Here is a 25,944-nt window from a genome sequence, read left to right as displayed (position 1 = left end):
CTGGACTCATGGCTGTCACTAAGAGGCTTCTCATTCGCCTCTTTGAGTGGAGAGGGGAATGCGTATTATGACCGCCTCAGTTGAACTCAGGCCCCATTGGACACTGCACAGTAAACCAGACAAAATGTCCTCTGTTCAGAGCTCCCTGGGTCCCTGTAGAGAGGAACAGTTCTGCTATGCCTCAGCTTACAAACCACTGAAGGGTTATAACTTCTTTTCTGCATTTCTACTCTTATCATATCATGCCACGTTATCATAGTTTCCACTGCATTAGCCAAGGCCCCGCTTGTGATTAAAGCTACTGGAATAATGCTAAATACATAAAGTGACACTGACAACATAACGGAGCTCTATAAAGTTCAAATAATAATGAAATGGGAACGGAAAGCTTTGTGAATAAGCTACAGAAAATTACCAAGTGGCTTCTTCAAATGATACCCTGTTCATTCATTTTCATAATTAGGTTCCCAAAGACTGACATAAATAAATAAACCGACCAATAGGTTTAGGATTAGACGTGCCGAAATTATAATGGGTGGGATATGCTGTTTGTTTATACTGTCAGCAACAAATCAGGAAGTTTTTCTACTGACGTCAAATGAAATTCAAAATATTTAGATAGCATTCAGTTAAACTATACATGCATCACACGTGCGCTTTCCTTAATACACAGCAACAAACTCGGCAGAGGAGAAAACCACAGTGCCACGCCATGATAAAAAATGCTTAACTTTTAGTAGTTAAAAAGAGAAAATAGAAGCCAATTGGAGAGCGAAATGTGAGACAGCGCAAGCAGAAGTCCCACCCTCGCCTGCGCGTTCGAGCCTCGGTAAAGCTGCAGCATGTTCGCTGCTCAGAGGGACTATGGTGGAGGGGAAATAGTCATGGCGGCGCTCGCGGAGGAGGGGAGGTACCGTGTGAGCTGCTGCGGTCGCGATGGGAGCGCGACCTCCGTGTTACACGTGAAACTGACCGAGACAGTTTACAGGGCGTTAAAGAATTACCAAAACTCTAAGGTGAGTGATATATGATGATAATCATTAAAATAAAAAAACGTACACTGCTGCAAACTTCGCTGGGATTAACGCCAAAACTGTCATGGCTGGGGAATCAATGGTGGTGGTTTTGTCACACAGTGTTTGTATCCTTGTATATACAGGCTACATATAAAAATACATTTGCGGACAATTCGTTTATTTATATAAATGTGATGGTCCTTTTCGAAACTGTCCAATGTTCCATCTAATTCCGACGGATACCCCCCAAACAAGTTAATTTTCCAAGCTAACCTACCACCAACACAGCTGTGGTCATTTAAATTTCCACTTGCTTATAAGTAAAATAAAGTTGCCAGCTTGATATGCTATTACGAGTAATAGCAGCAGTAATGTCACCCATTAACGTGGCTATATCATTGTTGCATGGAGAGAGAATGTACGGTAAAAGTTTTAAGTTGGCAGATGAATCAATTGCAGTTGTAGCCTAATCTATCCCCCTCGGTAGTCCGATACTGCTGCTTCTTTGAAAGACAACTCTAATAACGATCGAGCGACCTGCTTTACGACTGTTTGTTCAGCAGATTGCAGGCTTCTGGCAGATTCCAGGATGAAATGAACATTTGTTCTACCTCTCCAAATCGAACACGTAGTGCTTACTCTTTCAAACTAACCCGTTTCTGTCCCGTGCCTTTATAATAAGCACATATTTTCTTATACATTTGCAAAGCTGTGTGACATCGCTGTAAAGTAGCTTGTAGCTTCTGAATAAAGTTTTTTTTCCTCTCTCTTTTTTTCTTTTTTGCTTAGTTAGCTTGTTGGCTAATTCTGGGCTGTGTTGGCAGCAGTCCAGGACAGGCTACCTTTTTAGACACAAAACTGTTCGTTACTTTTTCGTCTACGTTGTTCGCCATTGTTGCAGTTTATGTTGCAGATGTCTAGATATGCGGTCCGATTCTACGTGTTTAGCGAGATTCATGTATATTTTGTCAAATAATTGACGTTCATTTTCTAACCGTCGCCCTTTAGAAAGCGCTAGCTTACGTGTAACGTCAGTTCTTATTTGGACCCAAAAAATAAGTTGGGTTTGGGGAGTTTTAATCGACATTTCTCCTTAGCAGTTTTTGCATTTCTTACTAGAACTACAGCGTCGGCAAAGCTACTTTAAAAATCAGCTGTTCGGCTCTTCTGTGTGTTATGATTTGCTTCGTTTCCTAACTCATTCGGCTTGCATGCTAACGAATCGAGAGTGCTTATGTGTTGGCAGTATGGAAACTACAGATATTTTGCGTCTATTTTAAACGATGACATACTACTAAGTATTTAAACATCTGCATGTACGTTTTAGAAAGTTTGAGCATTAACATTACGTGCTATAGCCTATCAGCACTGGGATTAAACCACCCAGTTTGACCGACAGATCAGGGGTTATTCACGAACGTCAAGCCCAAAAATGCAGCACGCGTCATTAGAATGTGCTGTGAGCGTCTCCTCTTGTGCGCTGTAAATGGGCATTGCCTTTCAGTTGATTCTCGTGAACTGGAAGCTTGATTGTGAGGTTTGGACGGGGTTAATAGAGGTGAAAAATAACGTTCTCCTTTCGGTAGTCCAACGTTACCTAACACCCCTATTCTATTAAGAGTGCAGATATATCCTATTTACTATTTTACTGACACTTTGTTCTCACAAAAGTTAATGTACTCCGAAATACTTGCTCAATAATGCACCCGTTAAAAGCTGTCATAGGCTACAGTAAAACTTAGTATTAGTAATTAGCGTTCATTTGGTGTAGTTCTAATGTAAACGTTTACTCTTTTGCTAGAAATAGTCGAATAGTTCCACAATGTAGGCCTAGTTTCCCCATCTGACAGCGATTCTGGGTAACCTACATTTAGAAACTATGCTACGAACTTTTTGTGTTTAGCTATCGAATAAAATAGCCTACTGTGGCTGAATGTTAAATGTAAAGTTATTCAACAAGTGCATTATAGATTACCGAAGCTTAAAAAAATGGTCTTTATTTTTTGGGTTATAGGCTGTTTATCTTAAATATAACACCGACGGGTTGTATAATGGAGCTTAATGATGATAACAACAATAATATTTTATTTATTTATTTTGAACGAGGTGAGTTTTTCTGCTCTGCAATATTCCCTTGGGCTTGGCTAAATCAAAATAATAATTACGATGTAAGCAAGTGCCCTCCATTGAGCCCTTTCCCTGCAAAATGGTCATGAAATGACTCATCTGTATGCTTACTGGTACACTGTAGGACTGCCATATGGTGCTTTTGTTTGGGTAACAGTTTTTAATGGAATTTGGCTCCATCTTTTTGTGCTGAATTGTCCGGGTAATTAGGTTTTGGGTCGCTTGCAACCGTCGTATAATCACCGAGCCTTTCAGACTGAAGTGGCAGTATCGCCACTTCGACTGAATTGTTCTCCATTGAGTTTAATGCGCTTTTAAACGCGCGTCCGGAACCTCTAAATTGAAATGACATCATTAGCGTTTCAGGGTTGTGGACACTGGGGAAATGTGTATACCTGGTTTTTTTATAGAGTATAGCTACTGCGGCCTACTTGTGGGTTTGTCCTTAGACTTCAAATAAATACACTTCTATTTCAGATGCAATTACATGTAACATGTTTGTTCTTGTTCCAATACGCGGCACGCAGACCCAATCCCATGTTTGTTTCTTTTGCAATTTGTGTTTGTCCAATTTGCATCTAGATGTAATATTTTCCGGTCAACGAGTCCTCTATCTTTGCCAGGGTAGGTGAATGCTTTTTCGTCGCCTAAACTATTTAAGGGAACACTACCTTTTTGTAATGTCAAGTGAACATTCCCCAGCACGTGGACGTTTTATTAGCGTACCCTGCGTGGCGGTGATGGAAATTTAGGTGTTAAAATTCCGCATGGAACTCGTTCAGGTCACATACCCTGTGGCAAACTAGGAGACAGTGTCGGCTTTGTTTCTCGCTTACCTGCTGGTAGTTACGTGAGTCAAACTTGAGTTGTTTTTGTACTTTTAACCTATGGAGTCATGCATGTGCTGTGTGCATCACACAGTATGCATTGTAGATGTTGACAATTTTCCCTACAAATTTGCGGGTGTATCTCTTGGTAGAGTTAGGCTACGCCTAAGCCTAAGTACAGAAATGGACAGACTGGAAATGACTTATCTAGAGCATCTTCCTCTTGTCACCTATTTGTGAATCTATATTCTTGATGGTTGTTTCCAAAACGGGAATAGGCTTGTTATGACTCATGAAACATTTTCTCAAGCTTAATTCTTCATTGTCACAACATACTTAAATTAAGTTTGTTTAATGTGAATCTAGTTATTTAAACTTCTTATAAAATGCTGACATGTTTCTGTCTGCTTATCAACAATATGAATTTGGTATTTAAAAAAACCCATTTATATTATAGTCGTCATGGTTTTGTAATTTTCCAGTTAATTTTGAAAATTTAATGCGGGTTCAGGAACGGGTTTGTAAATCGAACAGGACTGCCTGATTGACAGTTTGAGGCTCATGCAAATACTCTGTGCTATGGTGACACAACCTGTAATTAAATCCAGGTGTGAGTCGGGGCTCTAAGTGAATGTGAGGTCAGAGTTGGCTCTAGGTAGCCACTGATCTGGGGTCAGCCTCCTCACTCTGTGTCATACCCCGGCCCATTTAGTGTCAGTTTTTATTCTGATCCGGGATCAGCTGCTGAATGCTAAAAAAAAATTAATTAAAAAAAAGTGCCGCCTTTTGTGTAGCTGGGGTTATGGGGCATTAAGAAGAATGGGGTCTACATCCGTGCACCTTCCACTTGGATTCAGTAAACGGCAGCTGGGGCCAAGTCAATAGAACTGCCAGCTCATACACTGCCTGTTGTGCTCTTGGCAAGGATCGAAAATGTCTCCAAACCAAGACGAAGCCCGGGAATCATAACTGGATTAGGCCAAACTGGAAATGGGCTGATATTGCGGTAATGGTGGTGGCTGAGGTCCAGGAGGGAGGGAGGCGGGGGGCAGGGGGGGGATGGGGGTGCTGTTGATTTGGGTAGGCAGGGTGTGTTATGGCTGTTACTGTCATCCCACCCCCCCTACCCCCACCCCCCAAACACACACACACACTGGGCTGTGCAGTGGCCAAATTGCTGGGAAGTGTGAGCAATACCCTGCTCCTCCTGCTGATTTAGAAAATGTGTGTGTGTGTGTGTGTGTGTGTGTCGGTATGAGCAGGAGAGAGTGAGGGAAAGTGAGTGAGAGACTATATGTGCAGTGCATGTGCGGTGGGGGGTGGGAGGGGTGCAGATTGGATGTCTCTGTACTGTGAGTCAGTACCTGTTTTACCAGCTTCTTCACAGGAAACTGTCCCTGCCCGCAGCACTGAAACTGGATTGGGCTGGATTGGGATTTAATCTCACCTGCTATCATCGAACAACTCCAAACAGAGGAGTGCTGTGTCATATATTCCCTTATTTAACCAGGTTTGGGGGGGATGGGGGGAATGGGGGGGGCAAAGAGAGTTCTTATTCCACCCAGTTCTGTGCCTCAGAACTCTGAGGATGCCGCCAGTTCGTTCTGGCGTAAGCAAACGCTGGCCTGCGTTTGACACTGGGCTTTGAAGCACTGTGGATTTAGACGGCTTGTCAGCAAAGCAAAAGAATGTAGGCTTTCGAGGTCAGAGGTCAAGCTGCTCACAACTCGGTCTTTTTTTTTTTTTTTTGGGTTCCGGTTTATGAAAGTGACATTCTGAAAGGTGCAAAGGAATGGCTTGATTTGTCTCGTTAAAATATCCTGGATAGTGCAGCAGGGGCAGAAAATTTGCATCTGTTCTCATTTGTGCATTTTTGTCCTAGCTTGTGCCCGATTTTCATTCAGAATACAAGCGCTTTTGGCATCAAACGGTAACTCTGTTCAGCTTTGCGTTGTCAGCTGATTCTGCCTTGCCTGCTGGTGAATAGTTTTCTTATCTTTTTCGATCTCTGTTAACTATTATCGTAATTCTGTGTTCGGAGAAACATTCTCTAAAATGTACTGTGGACATTCCAAATGCAGGGAGATAAGCTTTGAGGAAAGTAGATGTATCTCCAGTACTAATAATAATAGTCGTTTTTTAAAATGGCATAAGTTTTAGTAGTATTAGTAGTAAAGTTTGGATAGAGGTGCTTCTGTTCCAGCTATGCACACCCTGTCGTCAAATTAATGGAAGCCAGACTCTTTTTTTCTAACCCCCACCTTAATCTACCTGAAAGGCAGCACCACTCCTGCAATAATAACGCCTATTTGGCAGGTTTAGCTGGGCTTGTCCCCACCCCCCTTCCTCTCGAGCGACACCATTGGTTGACGGGAGCGCTGAGCCTTTTCCCATGATCCTCCTGTCATTATCGGTCTCCGCCAGGGCTGTGATCTTAATCATGGTTGCCATACTTGAAGTTTCACTCCTAAATGTAAGGTATTCAACAAATTTGTGGGTGAAGTTTTTGAGTAAAAAAAAAAAAAAAGAATAGGTATGAGAGTCAATGACAGGTGGGGAAAAGGAAGTATTGGGGACAAATTGTGAGTAATTTGTATGGGAACCAGTTGAAGTTTGAGGAGTTTTGAAGGGGGAATTAATTCAGGGAGCATTGAGCTGATTATATCTATGTGAAAGGCCCGGTTTTCTTTCTAGCACTCCCGACACCAGCCAGCACTATCATTCGCCTGTGTGCCTTTTAGTGCCTCAGCTCATTCAGTTGGGGGGAGAAAACAATAAAAATATTCCTTGAATCTTCAGAACTTTCCGTTGTTAGGAATTTTCGTTCCCCCCCCCCCCCCTTGTTTCACCATAATGAACACCGGCCAAGGAAGAGGCTGCAAACGTCCCCCTTCTCTCCTGCCAAGTTTAAAAACACACCGCGCCCGCGTTTGAACCCTCGACCGGCCGCCGCACATAAATTACAGGATCTGATGGCTTTCAGGGTGAGAAGGGCTCTGTGAGGAAGTTATTTTGAAACATTTTCTTGTTTTTTTAAATTTATTTATTTTTTGGTTTTTATTTTGAACCTTTTTTTTTTTTTTTTTTTTTTTTTTTAACCCCACCCTCAAAGGCACCAAGGGGACCCCTATCATAAGTTAAAGAGGGTTATATTTTGAAATATTTTCAAAAATCTGCATATATATATAATATATATATGCATTTCTGCCAGACACTTTGGGTTTGGCGCTGCCGACGTGTGTAATGGAAAGTACACAGACTTCAAACTTTGGTGTGGTATTACATATCTTGTGCTTGTCTCTCTTCATTCCCTTCAGAATGCGTTGTCCTCAAGACCAACAATACAGTTCAAGGGGCAACAAGGGGTAAGTTGGTTCCTCTTCGTTTCCGGTGTGTCTTGACCGAGTTCGGTACCGTAGGAAACACATGGCCAGCTGGTGTATTGGTTGACTGGACGCAGTTTTGACAGTGGGTGTGTCATTGCATCTGGTTATAAGAGCATAAAGTCCTTCCACATGTAAAACGGGCTTCTCTCTTTCCATTGTATTTGTGTTTTACTTGTGTCCCTGAATGTCTGGGCTGTTCGTACCCAAAGACGGCTGTGCTGTTGCATGCTAGGTGTACGTTTCTCAGGAGACCGAAGAACAGCTGCACGTCCCGCCAGGTGTTTAAGCTCATCTGTGCAGGAGACCGAGACGGGCAGAGGATATTTGCATTTAAAAACAAGAAAAAACTGCTTCTGGGAGTTCTGGAAGGAGTGGTGGTTGAGGAGATGATGGTTTCGCTGTCCCTTGGTCCCGGAAGGCACTGTGCAGTTTGACTCTTGGTCACCCCAGCCCCCCACCCGCAAAGCTCAGAGAATCGAGTTTGATTCATATTGGGTTAGCCATCCTGACTGGAGCTCAGCTGCATGGGCCAGTTTAAACGCACCGCACGTTTTTTCTGAGAGAGATGAGTTGTTGAGGGTGTGATTGTGAATTTAAAAACATGAAGAGTAAAGTTCCCCCCACCCCCCACCCACCCACTTTTAGACAAATTCAGGGAAGCTCTCCCATTTTAATAACTCCCGTGTAGTTAGTCTAATTGGTTGTCGCTAAATTAAGCAGCCTGTAAGTGAGCACAGACAGTGGTGTAATTGGATGGTAATGGCTAATTTAAGCTGAGGAGGGATTCTTAGAGCAGCAGTACGGTGCAGTGCTAGCGGCTGATTATATTTAGCGGCTGGCGGGCTGTTGCGCCCCCCCCCCCCACACACACACTGATGACTGTGTGAAAGTGAAAGCGGAGGGTTGACCTCTGACCCTTGCCACAGCTTTAGTTTCAGTCTCTGTGTCTATTAATACAGAGCTGTGTGAGCACAGCTGGGCTACTGCTACGGGACGACCCCCCCCCCACCCCATGAAGTGTGCTGTTTTCTGTCTCTCTCTCTCTCCCCCCACCCCCTCTCTCTCTCTCTCATTAACCAGGCATATATGAACACCCCCCCCCCGTTATCGTTACTATAAGCAGTGGTTATTGTCTGTGGAAAAAATGCATCCAGATTAGACTTTTGTCCTGGAGACAATTTGGCAGCCGTATGAAAACCATATGTGCTTCCCCCTTCAGTCACCAAATTTACAGAGTGAACCATCGACCTACATTTGGTATGGTCCATTTAATTTAAGTGTTTGTGAAAGTAATTGTTTTCTCATTGAATCCGAGATCTAATTGAATTAATTTTATTTCTTTTCACAGAGATTGCATTTTACAATGTGGCATGCAATCGAAATACTGTTACAGCTGACAGAATAACAAGGAATCATTGTTGCACATTTCATTAAAAATATGGACTGCCATTAGTTCAGAGTAACTAGCTAGCTAGTGATTATGGCGTTGCGCTGCTGGCAGGAGAAAGTCTCTCTGTAACAGAGAGGCTGATGGGTACTGATATGGGCTTGCCTCGGTAACGGGGAGTGTGTGCGCGTGCGTTCTGTTCTCACTGGCTGTCTCCCCTGGTTCCCCGCAGAGCGTGAGGATTCCCCGTGCGGACGACCCCTCTGCTTCGGCCTCCTTTGACTTCTTCGTGTCCCGAGTCGGGAAGGACGGCCCTCAGGGAAGCTTTGAGTGCGTGCGCCAGGATGTCTCGGGGTAAGAGCCGGACCGTCACCCCCTGCACCACCCCCCCCCCGCACCGACCCCCCCACCACCCTCCACCCTCCACCCTCCGGGTGTGTGCACGCGTGCTTGTGTGTGCATGTGCGTGCACGCGCTTGTGTGTGTGTGCGTGCACGCGCTTGTGTGTGTGTGTGTGCACGCGTGCTTGTGTGTGTGTGTGCGTGCTAGCGCGTGTGTGTGTGTGCGTGCTAGCGCGTGTGTGTGTGGTGCACACGCTTGTGTGTGTGTGCGTGCACGCGCTTGTGCGTGGTGTGTGTGCGTGCATGCGCTTGTGTGTGTGTGTGTGCGTGCATGCTTGTGTGTGTGTGTGTGTGTGCGCGTGCATGCTTGTGTGTGTGTGTGTGTGTGTGTGTGTGTGTGCGTGCATGCGCTTGTGTGTGTTTGTGTGCGTGTGTGCGTGCATGCTTGTGTGTGTGTGCGTGCGTGTATGTGGGAGACGGGAGGCAGCGGGTCACGTTGCTTGCTGACTAATCAACAATAAATAAATAAACACTGACTCATCAAAAAAAATGTGAACTTCTCACAGTGACACTGCACTTTGAAAGCGCAGTGTCATTGTGACATGTAGCGTACTAGCGTACGCAACTGACCGGAAACAGCCTTTCCAAATGCAGTGCCAACTCTTGTTTGCTCACGTGGTGTCTCGCCCCTGTTTAAGGATGACTCTAAACTTAGTGTTGTTAACTGGTGTACTGTACGGTAAACAGTGCTTTGTCATGTAAAATGGTCAGCATTTTTCACTGTCTTTATTTTGCACTCCGGTAACTGGGTTAATGATAGGATAACATTAGTGTGTTATCCGGTAAATTTGTTTTTGACAATCTAGCTAGCTAGTTGGTAGACGGTAGTGTTAGCTGTAGTAGTTTCTGCTTTTACTTTCCCTGTGATGACTGAAGAAAATTGGCTCAATAGCTGAAAATGAGCTGAATAGCTAGCTCTGGAACATTCAGCTACATGGATTTCAAAAAAAAAAAAAAAGAGAAATGTTGATAAGTGTACTTTTTCTGACATTTTATCAGTATCTTATTATATGTAATAAGTAATAAGTTAATTATTAGCTTTTGGGTTTTTAGGTAAACTTTGCTATATCTGGGAAGGTGTGCTTATAGTTTGGAAAAAAAAAACCTTAATATTGAACCCTGAGTACACACATCAGACCTGGGCCAAAAGCATGTCTGAAACACTTAATCTTTCTGTGTGTGTAATATGAGAGCAGGGGTTCTACTGGTGGTTTAAAGCAGGGGTCAAGAGGGCCGCAGTGTCTGCAGGTTTAACTCCAGTCCTGGAGGGCCGCAGTGTCTGCAGGCTTATATTATGTGACAGTATGACAGACACCTGATTCAAACCAAGTTTCACATTCTCTCTCCCCCCCCCCCCCCCCCTCCCCCCCAGCAGCGACGTGCCCCTCCTGTCCTGCATGGGTGTGGTGCAGGACAAGATCACGCTCTGTGCCTCTAGCTCCCACGACCCCCCGCAGCGCCCCCCACAGGCTGAGGTGGGTATGCGCAAACGGGAGACCAAACCCGCCAAGCCTGCCGACGGCCCCTCCACAGGCAAGTACCCCCCGCCCCCCCCCCTTGCCAAACCTCTTATGCTTTCTTTTCTTTCTTTTCTTTCTTTCTTTCCGTCTTTCTTTCTGTGCTTTTCCTTTTGGACAGCTGTGTACTGATGGGTTATCTGTTTAGTGGCACTTTTTAATTACAATACAAATAGTTGTTTGTTAGGTTAATGTCATACGTATTGATTATAAAAGGGCCTATGTGCCTTAGTGATGCTGCGTTTTTGTGAGTAACACTGATGCAACGGTGCCGTTTGCTGCTTTGACACTGCCGTGCGTCACTGTGAATAAAAGCATCTGCTTAGTGGTTGTAATGTATTGATTCTAACGTCAAGTCTGCCTCTCACGCCTGGCTACTTGAGAGTGATTTACAGAGAGACGCAGGTGGTGAGGGAAAAATGCGAGGTTCTTGGTGGTGAAAGCGAGAAAGAAAGAGAGAGAGGAGCCTTTTAATGAAAAAAAGCTTAGGTCTATTGATCCTTTTGTATTTTTTTGCAAGAGCTACAAATGTTTAAATGTAAAAAATAAAAAACTAAGCTAATGCAGAGCATAGGGACTTGATGCACGCCTCTGAGATGTACTCTGAAGACTGGGTCACTGGGTTCTGTGTGTTCTATTGTTTTATAGTCCCTCTGACACAGAGTCCACTTCAGGGACTCCCCCCGCTTTGAGTTCACCAACTGGCTTGTTACCAGCTTAACCCAACCCCTCCCCCCTCCCCCCCCACAGACACACACACACACACACACACACACACACACCCGAGGGATCTCTCCCCCCTAGCAGCTGGGGAAGATGTGCTTGTGATGGTTTCAGCCAAGTTCAAAGCCACATGCCTTTTCAACTGTTGGGGGGGGAACGTGCCAACTGGATTATTCAATCCAGGACGTGGAGTATCCCATTCGTACAGGCTGTGGCCTTATCCCTGAATGCAGGACCTCACAGTCTGGAATCCAGACCACTGACTCTCCAGTCCAACAGACCGTCCTGGTTTCTGTTTATTTAATAACTCGTTTTATACATTTTTTTTTTTTTTGCTTTTTTTGGGAGAGGTGAGGGTTAGGGTTGCTTTGAAGTGCAGCGTGGAATTTGGGATGTGTTTTTATGGGTTATTGGAGAATCGGTGAGAGATTGACTGTGTTTGGCTGATTATGGCAGAACGGGTGGCAGTGGGTGCCAGTGTATGAAAGTAAAACGCTTTGCTAAAGACAGCTGCTCAGTGAGAGACAAATATTAATTTAGACCCTTTTGTAACCATTAGTATGTACGCAAGTAATACTTCAGAGTATAGCAAGTGTGTGAGAGGGAGGAATTAATCTCACAGAAAATATTAAATTCAGCTTTTTAACCGGTTTAGTTTCCAAAAAGACAGATCAAGCTGTGTTTAACCATCTTCTGGGCAGGACAGGCTCAGGGCGGGAGTGGCGTTTTTTAATTATTTTTTTGCTTTGAAACCCTAAAACACCCTCGGGTACGCTGCATGATTTCATATTACGTTTCCACTTTTGTCCACAAGAATATGCCGGTAATTTAAAAAAAAAATGGGCCCCCCCACTGGAATGCTTAATGTGGGTCTGTCTAACTGCTGAATACTGATTCTCAGGTTAAACCTGATCTTTCTGTCGTGCGTCAGTGGTGTATTTTTCTTTTCAATTGAATTTGAGACCCAGGTCTGGCTCCATGGGAATGGATGGAGAACAGGTTTTTGGCCGTTTTGAAAGTTTTCAAAACCTACAAAAGCCACTTGGGACTAATTTCACAGCCTTTTTACGCAGTTCGGTTCAATTCACTAATGCTTTATTGACATGACTGTATATAACGGTGTTGCCGAAGAAATAACAATGAATACAGTAGCAATAGAAATGAGTGAATAAAAATAAAGAAAATTAAGAATTGCTCTGAGCTAAATGGGCAGGGGAAATATTAAGAAGTGCAATAATAAAATAATTTATTTTTCCTCCTCTTTCTTTCACTCTCTCGCCCCGTGCTCAGGTAAGAGGGTCCCTTTCCGAAAGCCGGCTCCGTCCTCCTCCCCCTCTGACCTGGTCCCGGAGCGGAAGCGCTCCACGCCCGTCAACCCGGCCGCCCTGCTCCGGAAGGGTCCCCCGAACCCGCCGCCGGTGTCCCAGGCGCGCTACCGCGACCGCGTGGTCCACCTGCTGGCCCTGCGGCCCCACAAGAAGCTGGCGGTGCTGGCCCGTCTGCAGCGGGACAAGATCAACCCCAAGGACCTGGGCAGCACTCTGCAGCAGGTGAGGGGGGTGAGGGGAGGGGGTGGGGCAGGGGGAGGGGTGGAGGGAGGCACTTTCTGGCTTTTCAAAAGCCCTTTATTCAGTGTAACATTAAACAAAGGGCATTGAAGTAACAACAACATGTTGTTACAACAACCGACATGCAGATCAGATTATCGCCTTATATCCGAACCCCAATCCCAAAAACAACCCCAAACACAGCGAAATGAAGGAATGAAAGGACAACCCTCATACAACCGGAAACGGAACCGGAAACCAAAAAGAGTAAGGAAGAGAGAGGGCAAGAGAGGGGGGAGAGAGGGAGAGAAAGATGGGAGAAAGATGGGGGGAGAGAGGGAGAGAAAGATTGGGGGAGAAATATAGGGAAGAGGGAGAAGGAGGGTGGGAGGGAGAAAGAAAGAAAGGGGGGAGACGATAAGAAACTCACATACGCATCATACTGTGAAAAGACTAAGCCCTTGGTACAAAGCGTGTATTCAAAACGTCCCTGGGATGGGGCGCGGCAATTAAACAGGCGCCTGGAGCACCTGCATTTCTCCGTCCCGCCCTCTCATGCACACTTGGATCTCACATGACTGGGCCAAGGGGCTTAGCGCTGTTCTACATCCGTCGGTTTCACCGTTCGGCTTACCCACAATGCAACTGCACCACTTACGGTTCCCATTGGATGGGGGATTGTTCAGTTGCCTTGTTTGGCTTTGCTGTTTTTGAGCTGATTGAGCAACAGGGTTAGTAATTCCCCTGTGAAATGTGTGCATATGCTTGTGAACGTATGTTAGCGCGCATTGTGATATTGTAGCTTAATTATTTGTATTGTTGCATGTTCACGTTTGACGTGAGATTTGCACAACAGTTGTCCCAATCGTTGTTTACATTGGTTGACATTGCCGTTAAGGATTGTGTGTGTAACTTGTTTCATGTGAGATATTCCAATTAGGATTTGTGCCTCAGGAATCCAACAAATGTATAATATACAACAGGGAAGTGCATAGGGCTTCATTTAAAATGTGTGAATAGATTGATTCCCTGTATTGAGTAAGTTTTAATAAATCATTTAAACCTGTTTGGGGGGGTCCAGCGTGGATGTGTTGTGAGCAGGTAGCCGCTAGGTGGCTGTCTGTGGCACAGGGACTGATGAACGGACCTTTGCAAGGCCGGGCAGCTTGAGGACTTGGTTCTTCCCCTTGTTTGGAAAAAGTGTGTGTGTGTGTGTGTGTGTGTGTGTGAGAGAGAGATGGGGGGGAGAGGCTGAAATGTAGTCTATGCAACCTCATGGCTGGGGGGAGGGGGCCGGCTATTTTCCTCTGGTAATTCATTTTTAATTGATTACATCTGGCCTTCTGTCCAGAGGTCGGAGAAAAGGGTTCTGTCTTCCAGTGGATGCAAAGTAAAAACGCCCCCCCCCCCCTTTTTTTGTCCGCCCATCCCCTCTGCGTCCAGGTGGCCAATCTGAACCCGAAGGACAACACGTACTCCCTGAAGGACCACCTGTACCGGGACGTCCGGAGGGACTGGCCCGGGTACTCAGAGGAGGAGCGGGAACAGCTGGGGCAGATTCTGGCCAGGTGAGCTGCTGCTGGGTGCGTGTGTGTCTGTGTGCATGCGTGTGCGTGTGTGTCTCTGTACATGTGTGTGTGCGTGTGCGTGTGTGTCTGTGTACATGCGTGTGCGTGTGCGTGTGTGTCTGTGTGCATGCGTGTGCGTGTGCGCGTGCACGTGCACGTGCGTGTGTGTCTGTGTGCGTGTGTGCGTGCGCGTGTGTATGTGTGCATGCGTGTGCGTGTGTCTGTGTGAGTGCATGTGTGCGTGCGCGTGTGTATGTGAAAGTATTTATTGGTTATCCTCAGTCCAGTATCCTGTCCGTGGCCCCATTGACAAGTGTGTGACCCCAGACCTAGATGTGTGCTGCACACATGCACTGCTGTAAAGGCCTGTTTTTGCTAAATCCCTCTCTCGCTCTCCCTCTCCCTCTCTTTCTCACCCCCCCTCTCTCTCCCTCTCTTTATCACTCTCTCTCCCTCTTTCGTCCCACCCCAGCAAATTTGGCACCCAGTGTGAGTCTCCCTCCACCAAAAGTCCAAAAGAGTCCATTCCAACTTCACAACAGGTAAATCCCCCCTCCACACACACACACACACACACACACACACACACACAGCATGCCCACACCCGAAGTTAAAACCTAGACACACAGACCCGCAGGCTCAGGAAGATGTATAGAAAACCACAGAAAAGTTGTTATTCCAGAATCTTGGGATTTTTTTGTGGATTAGCACACACTATACTCCTGTCAGAGAAGAGCGAGGAGATATTTAAACTGTGTGCGCTTCAGTCTGTGTTGGCATTAACATTGCAGCATTATTATGGCACCCTTGTAATAGCTGAGATGTTTGTTTTTTTGTTTTTTTTGGTGTTAGACCACAGAAAATGAATGTTTATCTCCAGTCCTGCAGGGCCAGAGTCCACTCTTTAACAACCCCAGACACAGGCTGGTGGCCCCGTGTGTTAAATGAGGGCAGTGGTTTGTTGAATCGGGTGGATTTGCACCTGGTTTGAGTTGGTTCCTGCAGTCCGGCGAAGCCTTCCAGCACTTGAGCTCGCTCGGAAAGACCTTCTCAGATGACGATGGCGCCTTCTGAACGGCAGTCAGAGGCCATTACTCAGCAGAGCGAATATGGCGCTCGCCGAACGTCTCTGGCGTCGGACCTTCCTGACAGCCGAACGGACAGAATGTTCTGGAACGGCGGGCTTGTGGGTCCCCAGGGCGTCTTCAGGAGGAGGAGCAGGCTGCAGTTTGAGATGGAGTCGGCCGTCTCAGTCGCTCCTCGCTTCTTTCCGTTTGGGAAGAAGTGAAAGCGCCGTTGAAATCCAGCCGTGTGGCGTTCAGTTTGAAATCGGAGGGGAAAGAAGGCGCTCGCCTGAGCAGCATTTGTGAACGGATTGTCCCTCACTCTTTCATACGCATTTACTCATATTTGGCTCCAAAGTAGTGACTCTTTCCACTGAATTAAAACGCAGATTCCATAGACTCCCCAGATCCTGAGCTCCTGCAGTGCTTGACACTGGTTGCTAACGGGGTTACAGTGGCGTATTATTGGATGTTATTACATATCTTTGGTCGTGACCCGTACTGAACCTTCTGAAGGAGGATTCGGTTTCCGTGGTGGGGAGTCTGATCACTTTCACTGTTGAGAGTCGAAATTCAGCATCGAGAGTGCGCCGGTGAGTTCTGTGTGGAGAATGCAGAGTTGAATTCCATGTGGAGAATGCGGAGTTGAGTATCTGGTAGATTAGTGAAATCTGTGCTGGTGAAATGCTAGTTGGAGTGTAGCTGGTGTGTGTAGAGCTGCTTTATGGTGTTGTGCTGTAAGCTCACACACATCTGTCTGCTTTCTCGTAGAGAGGTCAGGAGTGCGACTTCATCGACCCTCTGATGCCCAAGAAGTCCCGGATCTCCCACATCAGCAGCCGCGCCCCCGTGACCCCGCCTCCGAGCGATGGCCACGCCCCCTCCAAGGAGGACAAGCCCGCCCCGCCCGCCCCCCACCTCCCAGCGTCCAACCCGCCGCTCCCCCTCAGCTCCCGCTCCCCGAGCACGCCGGAGGGCTGCGGCACCCAGGCCCTGCCCGTCGACGCCCAGAGCTCCCGCGTGGACCAATCACGGAGCTCCTCCACGCCCGCTCCTAGCCCCGCCCCTGCCCTCGCTCCCGGCTCTGCCCCCACCCTCGAGCAGAGGGAGGGCGGCGGGAGCAAGAAGCCCAAAAAGAGGTCCAAAAAGCGCAAGGAGAGGGAGGAGAGCCCGGACCTCCCCACCACCAAAATCGCCAAATCTGACCGAGAAGGTATGGGGGGGAATGAAAAGGGAAAAACTGACCCCCCCCCCCCTCCCCAGCTGTTTATTCCTCCCATCAGCAGTGGTGGCTCTGTTCTCAATCAGAATACTTCCTGATGGTTGTTCTGACTTATCCAGAAGGGTGGTTTTTTAATCCAGAAACGAATTGCAGTGTCCCTCATCTGGCGCCCAGATTGGCGTATGGCTGCTTGATGACCCATCCCCCGCCTTCCCCTCCCGAGCCCAGCCTATCGAGGGCCCTCCTCCTCCCCTCTCCCCCCATCTTAATTAAGAATTCCTCTCTGCCTGCGACTGATCAGTCTCACGCCGCGGTGATCTAAAACAGACTCTCCCTTGCAGAAAGCACAGAGGCTCCGGTCCGCTCCATGGAGGTGACCTCCACCGACGTGATTCCAGATTACTTACAGTGAGTGTGTGCGCTTCCTGTTGACTGTGTAAGCATCACTTACAGTGAGTGTGTGCGCTTCCTGTCCCGTTACTCACAGTGAGTGTGTGCACTTCCTGTCCCGTTACTCACAGTGAGTGTGTGCACTTCCTGTCCCGTTACTCACAGTGAGTGTGTGCACTTCCTGTCCCGTTACTCACAGTGAGTGTGTGCACTTCCTGTCCCGTTACTCACAGTGAGTGTGTGCACTTCCTGTCCTGTTACTCACAGTGAGTGTGTGCACTTCCTGTCCCGTTACTCACAGTGAGTGTGTGCACTTCCTGTCCTGTTACTTACAGTGAGTGTGTGCACTTCCTGTCCCGTTACTCACAGTGAGTGTGTGCACTTCCTGTCCCGTTACTCACAGTGAGTGTGTGCACTTCCTGTCCCGTTACTCACAGTGAGTGTGTGCACTTCCTGTCCCGTTACTCACAGTGAGTGTGCACTTCCTGTCCTGTTACTTACAGTGAGTGTGTGCACTTCCTGTCCCGTTACTCACAGTGAGTGTGTGCACTTCTGTCCTGTACTTACAGTGAGTGTGTGCACTTCCTGTCCCGTTACTCACAGTGAGTGTGTGCACTTCCTGTCCCGTTACTCACAGTGAGTGTGTGCACTTCCTGTCCTGTTACTTACAGTGAGTGTGTGCACTTCCTGTCCCGTTACTCACAGTGAGTGTGTGCACTTCCTGTCCTGTTACTTACAGTGAGTGTGTGCACTTCCAGACATATCGTATCAGAAATGGTGATGTATGCCATGCAAATATGTCCCAGTTCAGGTCCCAGGACCAGGTGTGCGAACCTCTGCCATTAAGCGTCTCAGATAAGTTTGGTCAGGCAGCTCAAAATGGCCGAGGTCAGAATATGGGCATGGGAAGCCTGATCCTGGATCAGTGCTTTTTCTCTGAGACCCGTAATGAGTGGATGGTGAATGGGCTGCATTCATACAGCACTTTTCTCTGCAACTATGGCTACACAAAGGGCTTTACAATGAATGCCTCTCATTCACCCATTCACACACACACGCGCGCACACACACACAGACACAGACACCGTGAGCGGCAGGCATGTCTCTTGTATTCACCCATTCACGCACGCACACACATGCACACACACACGCTCATGCACACACGCGCACACACACACACACACGTGCACACAGACTGCGAAAGACAGCCATGCAAGGTACCAACTAGCTTGTTGGCCCTGTCACAGGGAAGATCACTGGCTGAGTTTGTCTGTCTTTAGAAATATTTTGTAAAATCTTCCTCTCCACTCATTTCATGGCTCCTGTTACTCTTCTGCTGGGAAGCTCTCTCTTCTTGCCATAATTTCAGATTAGGCATTTCAGGAGCTTCACTAAAATTCGGTTTTTACGACTAGAAAATCTTCATTGGACATGATGGGCATTTTTCAGTTCTTGAAATGAATTTCAGTCTTTAATCTAGAGGTGTCCAATCTTAACGGGCTGCTGTGGGTGCAGGTTTTTCTTTTAGCCCTGCACTAAGACACCTGATTGTACTTATCAAGGTCTTGGCCGAAGACCATAATTTGTTATTTAGTTGAATCGGGTGTCTTGGCGCTGGGGAAAAAACAAAATCCTGCACCCACACCGGCCCTTTTCGGATAAGACTGAACCCCTCTGGATTAAAGACTGAAATTCATTTCAAGACCTGAAAAATGTCCGTGATGTCCCCCTGAAGAGTCTCCAGTCAGTAGATTGAATTTGGGGTGAACCTCCTGAACCTCAGCAGATCTCTCCTCTCCGTGACCCTCGGTGTGACCGGCTGTCCCCTCCTTCCATAGTCACCGCACCCAGTCACAGTGCCTGTCTGTTCTGGCCCCCCAGTGGTGGAACAGGGTCAGTACAGCAGAATCGTTGTCCGTCTTCAGACTCTGACTGAAGGGCCGCCTCTGCAGAGTACATCCTGGTTCCTCTCCTAGCCACGCCCCCTCCCTCCAACATTGCTATCTTTTGTACAAGGTTCAGGTTATGGTGTGTCTTTTATGGTTTAATGTTTATCCTCGGGGCTTGTTATGAATGTGATCTGCGCATACTCTGGATTTTAATTTAGGTTCTTGCACATTACGTTTGAATACTGGGTGAAAATGGACATCAATGGATAAGAGACATTCCTCTGTCACATTTCACGGACACTTTCCACAAAATGGCTGAAAGGTACACTCGGACACCTCCGAAACGGTTACACTCGCCCCACAGGAGTGGCGCTCGGTCATGTGATTCATCATTTTGGGGGAGCGCTGCTGATCTCCGCTTCTCGTTTTTCAGTAAGTTCACCGCCGTGACGTCCATGACGCAGCGTCAGAGCTACAAGGACGACTTCAACGCGGAGTACGGCGAGTACTGCGCGCTGCACGCCCGCGTGGAGAAGGTCACCCGCCGCTTCACGCAGCTGGACTCCCAGTGCAAGCTGCTCCAGCCCGGCACCAAGGAGCACAAGGTGGGGGCGGGGTTACTGTGGCAGTGGGCGTGGTTACTGTAGCAACGAGCAGGGTTACTGTGCAAATGGGGCGGGGTTACTGTATCAGGGGTTGGGGTTACGGTAGCGATGGGCAGGGCTACTCTAGTGATGGGTGGGTTTACTGTAGCAATGGGCGAGGTTACTGTATCAATGGGTGGGGTTGCCATAGCAATGGGCACGGTTACTGTGACAATGGGTGGGTTTACTGTACCAGTGGGCAGGGTTACCGTACCGATGGGCAGGGTCACTTTAGCAATTGATTATTTGTGCAAGGGGTGAGGTTATTCTATCAAGTGCTGGGGATGTTTTAGACAAAGGGCAGGATTATTTTGGTAAGGGGTGGGGTTATTTTTGCCAGGGTTAGTTTGCAAAGGGTGGGATTGGTGTTATAAACGGTGGGATTATCACTAAGGGTGAGGATTTTATTTATTCATTTTTTTTAATAAAATTGGGGCAGAGTTCAAGAGTTCATGTGTGTGTTGTGTGTGTTGTGTGTGTGTGTGTGTGTGTGTGTGTGTGTGTCTGTTTTCATTCACAGGAGGTCCAGGAAGAAGTCTTACAGGAGTACAACAAAATGAAACGAGTAAGTGCGCAAAGAAGGCTCTTAAACGGGATTGATAGTGACCGTCTGTAGTCCACGCCTCTCAGGCTGTGGCCGTAACCTTTGTGCTCCCTGTAACTGACTACAAGCCCCATAATGCAGTGGGTTAGCAATGAGCTGTCCATCACCAACTCTGAGAAGCCAATCAAACCGCTTTTCTCTCCTTGGCAATTTTGGGCTTCATGAAGTTCTGCTGTCCCATGGTTAGGGTTTATTAGCAGATATTGCATTGTGTGCATGTGAATGTGTGAGGTAGTGTAACATAGCGGGTAGAGGACTGGGCTTTCTCACACCCAGGTTGTAGGTTTTTTAACCCCACAGGTGCGGTACTGCCATTGAGCGAGCCAGGTCCTTAACCTCAATTGCTTCAGTGAATATCCAGCTGTATAAATGGGGGGAATAATGAAAGCATAAGCTGTTTAAATCACTCTGGATAAGAGTTACTGCTGAATGCATGTGTGTGTGTTTATGTCTGTGTGCGCATCCGTGTGTGTGTGTGTGTGTGTGTGTGTGTGTGCATCTTTGTGTGTCTGTGTCTGTCTGTGTGCATGTGCCTGTGCGTGTGCGCGTGTTTATTTCTCTCTGTGTCCTTGCAGACCAGCCCCAGCTACAGGGAGATGAAGCAGAGGTGTGAGCACCTCCATAACAAGCTGGCCCACATCAAGCGCCTCATCGCCGAATTCGACCAGCAGCGCGCCCGCACCTGGGACTACTGCGCCGACGCTGGCAGGGACGGGCGGGCCATCCCCAGCACATGACCCGCCCCAGAAACCCGCCGCCCCGCCTCCCCCGCCCTCTCCAGGCCCCGCCCCCAAAAATACCCCACCCACCCCCCTCAGGCCAAAACATTTCACCTGGTGTAAAATCAGATTCTTTATTATCTTCCTCTTCCTTTTATTTCCCTCTTTCTTTTTTTTTTTTTTCTTCCAGTGTTTCTTCAGCTGTGTTCCTCTGAAACCTTTAGAGGAAGTGAGAAAAATGTCCTATGCATGCTGGGAGACCTGCTGACCCGGCAAAAAAACAACAAAAAAAAACAAAACCAAAAAAGAACAAAAAATATATTTTTGAAAAGGAGGAAAAAAGATGCATTTGCAGAAAAGGAGAGGGAAGATGTGTTTATCTAGGACAGAGGAGACTGGAGACTCCGCAGATGGGGATAATCTGAAGTGTGTCTTTATAAGTGATGCAGAATGCACCAGCCAGCCTAATGTGTTAAAGGTCTTTCAAAAGCAAATTTGCACGTATAAGGAAAAAGGGTGTGTGCGTGCATTTGTGTGTGCGTACATGCGTGTGTGCATGCGTTCGTGTGTATAGGTGTGTGCCTGTGGGTACATGCGTGTGTTGTGTATTTACGTGAGGAGCACTGAAATCTCAGAGCTCGTGGGGGGGTTGAACAGCCAGGGGGGCAGGGGGGGGAGACCCCACCCCACCCCACCCCGTCCCCAGGGCTGGCTGGGTGTGCCGGGTGCTTTCCGAAATGCCACATCAGTTTTTTGAGACGAGTGTTTAACGGCTGTGTCACCCTAGCCTACCCGGTGACCCGCCCCCCCCCCCCCCCCCCCCCCAGTGGGCGCCGTAAGGTGCTTACCGGTTTACTAGCTGCTGATGCTGAGTTACTGTGTCCCTGTTTCCAGGGCAACAGCTGGGGGGAAGGGGGGGCTGCAGTGCTCTGCCAACAAATGACATACATGATTTTGCTGGTGAGCTGTCTGTGTGTGTGTGTGTGTGTGTGTGTGTGTGTGTTTGGGGCGGGCAAGGGAGTGCGCGCGTGTGCAAGTGTGTTTGGTTGGGGGCAAGGGAGTGTGTAGTGTGAGCATGTGTGTGTGTTTGTTGGGGGGGGGGGTAGATGAGTGTGGGGGTGCGTGTGTGTGTTGGAGGGGTAGGGGAGTGTGGGGGTGAGTTACGACTGAAAAAAAGAAAATGAGAAGAAAAAAAATGCTGCTAGTTCTTTGTTCGAAGCCAGAACACTCAGGATAAACCTGAAAAGTGTTTGTGATCTTGTGAGAACATCCACCCAGAAGTACTGCCACTAAACAGCTTCAATCATAAGACTAATAAGTTTGAGATGAATACCTTGGTTGTAATTTATGAAAGAGAATCCATATAGGTTTAGCAGTATCTACTTAAGAAATTGTACCTGGCCTTTATGTGCCAGTTTATTTTGGAAGAGGAGACAATGCACAAAGAAAAATGTTGACATCTGCCAAAAGAAATATCTATTTAAGAATTCTTCCTGATTTTCCTGAAGTTTGAGAGCAGGTTTATTTATGAATTGCAAATTATTGTTTTTTTTTTTTCTTTAAGAACTTTCACAGATTTATTTGGGAGTATCACTAAGTCGATGGGAGTCAAAGTTAATATATATTGTAGTCTTATTATTTTGCTGTAAAAGTGCTACCAGATGTATAAGGGAAGCATTGTGTTTACAATCCTGTGTTTTACAATATTTACCAACAAATAAAATATTGTTTCAGGGTTAGAAAATATAAACATCTCCATGTCAAGTCTGACAACTATAAGCCAGAAGAAAAAAAACATCAGCAGATTACGGTACATTGGTCAGCTCTTAAAACATAATTGCAGCTCAAAGAGACCAGTGAATTGATTGTAGCAGTATTTTCCCTACAGTTTCCCTACTTTAAAGTTCCTAAGACGTTTGTTCAGTATGATGGATTCAGTCAACAGTATGAGACATTTATAAAATGCACTATAGTAAGCATGTTTCGAGTTTTCCACCTACTCTTTATACTTTTGGCAGTTCTCATTGGTGATCTGATTCACACTGTATTTTTAAACTACGGATTCAACATCAAGGCACGCGGTCAACTGCCTGTCTGACCTCCGATGGGATATCGGACTCGGGTCAGAATCGGGTTCTCCGATTCCCGGTTTCCGATCGCACCACAGAAACCAAACCGTAGTCAACGGTGTGGTAAGGGGCCTGCAGCGCCCCCTTCCTGTTATAAAATGACATCCACGTACAGGCGAAAATGAGCTGGTCACGGGCCAAGCGCCAAACTTCACCAAAGACCTGAATCGGTCCGCCTAACGTGGGTGTGCTTCTCACTGTCCGGAGCAACTTGGACGTGAAATGGTTCCTCAGTTCCAAAAGTGTTATGAGGGTAATCATCCCTGTATCTTGTAACACTTTGTGTATTTATTTTTCTTTGTCTTTTTTTTTTTTTTGCTTATCCTTTATCGATTTTTTTTTTCTTTTCTTATTTATGGCAAATTAACTAATTTTCAGACCAAGGAGATGTCCCGCCCAGATCATTTAACGATAGCTGTGTATTTGGAAACCTTTTCTCTGCGAGAAAGTAATTTAGCACTAGCAGATGTCGGTCCTCCCCCCCACCTCCCCTTTTTCGATCAATCAGTGTTCCTGTTACAGTTCCAGATATTTGCTTGTGTTCCTTAAGTGTTGGACGTGCTTCTGTGGCTTGTGACGTGGGCTCCATGTCCCTGTGGAGTATTAGGGCGCATCCCAATATGCCTTTGATCTGCCAAGCGTGATCTCCTCAAATTAAAAACGTCGCTTTACTTTCCAGCGCGCTCTTCATGAAGTTGCTGCCATCGTTTTATTTGTTAGCAGAATCCCCACCCCCATCGCAGAAAAGCAGAAATTGGTCAGGGAATTCAGTGAAAACCTCCATTGTTGGTCCTGGACCTGGTGGGCCATGGAGTGTTTTGTTATTATTCTGGGTTTCATATTTGGTCTCGTTTGGTCGGAGTTGATGTCTGATTTCTGGATTGCAAGACATTTGTGGAAGAGATGTGTGTTTGGGATGTGTATTTATGCTACAAAAAAGATAAAAGCACAGCTGTTTTAATTTTGGGCCTCTTGGATATGTCCTTTAAGGTAGATTCATGGTGCTAGACTAGTTAGTGGGTCAGTTTATTAATTATTATATGAACTCCAAACAGTTGAATGATTTATTTGTCTTAAGCTAACTACCCCGGAGCTACCAATGCCCTAAATGAGTTTTGAGCCAGCATAGTTTAAAAATAAAAATGAGTCCCTGTGCCTTTCATCTTTTTTTAGTTGAACAGCATATGCTTGACTGCACATCTTCTCAGCAGGTGCGTTGTGGTTGATAAGACTTCAACTTCAAACCCCACGGCGGCTCAGCTCAAATTAAAATCTGCTATTGGCAGTATCGAGGAATGCTCGATGTTTAACGCCTCGAACCTCAGCAACAGACAGGAATCCAGGTGCGCGCCAGGTGCCTTTAGCCACCTGTGTGCACAGAACCTACGCGTCTGTCATCCAGGACTTGTGGCCTTTGCGGTCAGATGGTCACGGGTTCGAGCCCCGGTTTTGGATACCGCTGCCGTAACACCCCCCCCCCCACGCAAGTGTCCTTTGGTCAGTTCACGCTTCAGCCTGAAAGCGCTCGGTGCTGGAACAGTCGCGTGTGGATCGAAGTCGCAGGACGATGCGAGCGATTGCGGGCGCGTTGGATTTCTCGCAGCTCTGTGCAGACGCAATGGCCCGGCCGTCCCAATCTCCAAGGCAGGTTTAGCACCGTGATGCTGCCCCCCACCCCCCCCCCCCCCCCCTTACACCGAACTGCCCTGCTTTGAAGTCCAAACAGCGCTATCTGTTTGCACAAGAATCCTGTCCTTGCTTTGACCCCCGAAGGCGGGGCTGAGTCTGAGCATCGGTCCGGAAGTCACAGAACAGAATGCGGTCAGAGGATGTTTCAGTGTCTTAATGAGAAGAAGAGAAGTGTCCGTCATTCATTAGCTTGATAAGCGGGATGGAGTGATGTGATCAATGTAAAAACTGGATTTTTTTTTTTTGGAGGGAGGGGATGTGGTTTATTTGGTTCTTTTCTTTAAATGAATGATGAATTCTTGAATGCCTATGAGAAAAGGCATCGGAGTACAGTGTGTGCCATAATGACCACTGAAATGTCATCATTTTATTTCTTTTTATTTTTCTTTTTTTTTTGACATGGGGTGGGTAACAGACTGTGAGTGTACGACTGCACTGCCCTCCCTGTTAAAAAAATGAATTTCATCAGTTCAATAAAATGTGAATGTGACCACAAACACCAAGGTGTCAGAATCATTTTATCCAACTGCTGTGTTAGCTGCTGTCAGACCTGCTAACATCACCTGGCATTCTCTTAAACTCTTAATTCATGTACTTAGTCTGTTTGTTTAGATCCCCATTAGTTGTTAACATGGCAACAGCTACTCTTCCTGGGGTCCACATTAAAGCATATATATATATATTTCCTATTTATGTATTTGATTGGGACAGTGGGAAGCAACTTGACTGTCCCAGAATTAGCTAACAAAGTTTGATTTAATTAGTTTTCCCAGGTCACTAAAATACAATACAACCACAGCAATCGCACCCCTCCCTCAAAACCGCATGACCGTTACACAACCATGATACAATTGAATACAAATGAAACGTACGCGATTCCTCGGATGAACTAACCCACGGCTGCATTCGACCAGGCCGAAGGCTGCAGCTTAGCACTCCTCCCAGCTTTGGAAGTCAGTGAAACAGCCGGGAGGGAAGGAAGCCACACTGCTTGTGTTAACGACGGTCTGTCGAATCTGGCATTTTAGCGCTTTACTGGAACGTGAGTCTTCAGACCAGGGGTACTCTGGTCTTATCCGAAAAGGGCCGGTGTGG

General features: G+C 46.8%; 1 protein-coding gene across 3 annotated transcripts; it reads left to right on the top strand.

Moving 5' to 3' along the window:
* Positions 1-657: 657 nt before the first annotated feature.
* On the top strand, positions 658-25,346 carry ell2 (elongation factor for RNA polymerase II 2). Of its 3 annotated transcripts, none has more exons than XM_064307142.1 (12): positions 658-1,016; positions 7,288-7,335; positions 8,976-9,097; positions 10,517-10,677; positions 12,675-12,934; positions 14,375-14,499; positions 14,972-15,041; positions 16,335-16,776; positions 17,127-17,193; positions 19,498-19,669; positions 20,238-20,273; positions 20,888-25,346. In XM_064307142.1, exons 1-12 carry the CDS (start codon positions 843-845, stop codon positions 21,047-21,049), a joined length of 1,839 nt encoding a protein of 612 aa, XP_064163212.1. In that variant the 5' UTR covers positions 658-842; the 3' UTR covers positions 21,050-25,346. The 3 variants fall into 3 exon arrangements, with proteins under 3 accessions (XP_064163212.1, XP_064163210.1, XP_064163209.1); XM_064307140.1 differs by having other exon boundaries at positions 661-1,016; positions 10,520-10,677; positions 20,229-20,273; XM_064307139.1 differs by having other exon boundaries at positions 661-1,016; positions 20,229-20,273.
* The last annotated feature ends 598 nt before the right edge of the window (positions 25,347-25,944 follow it).

This window comes from Anguilla rostrata, chromosome 14 (genome assembly GCF_018555375.3).
Source record: "Anguilla rostrata isolate EN2019 chromosome 14, ASM1855537v3, whole genome shotgun sequence".
In the NCBI taxonomy this organism is placed as follows: domain Eukaryota; kingdom Metazoa; phylum Chordata; class Actinopteri; order Anguilliformes; family Anguillidae; genus Anguilla; species Anguilla rostrata.
The sequence above is the reverse complement of the archived record's forward strand: the minus strand, read 5'-3'. Positions and strand labels throughout refer to the sequence as shown.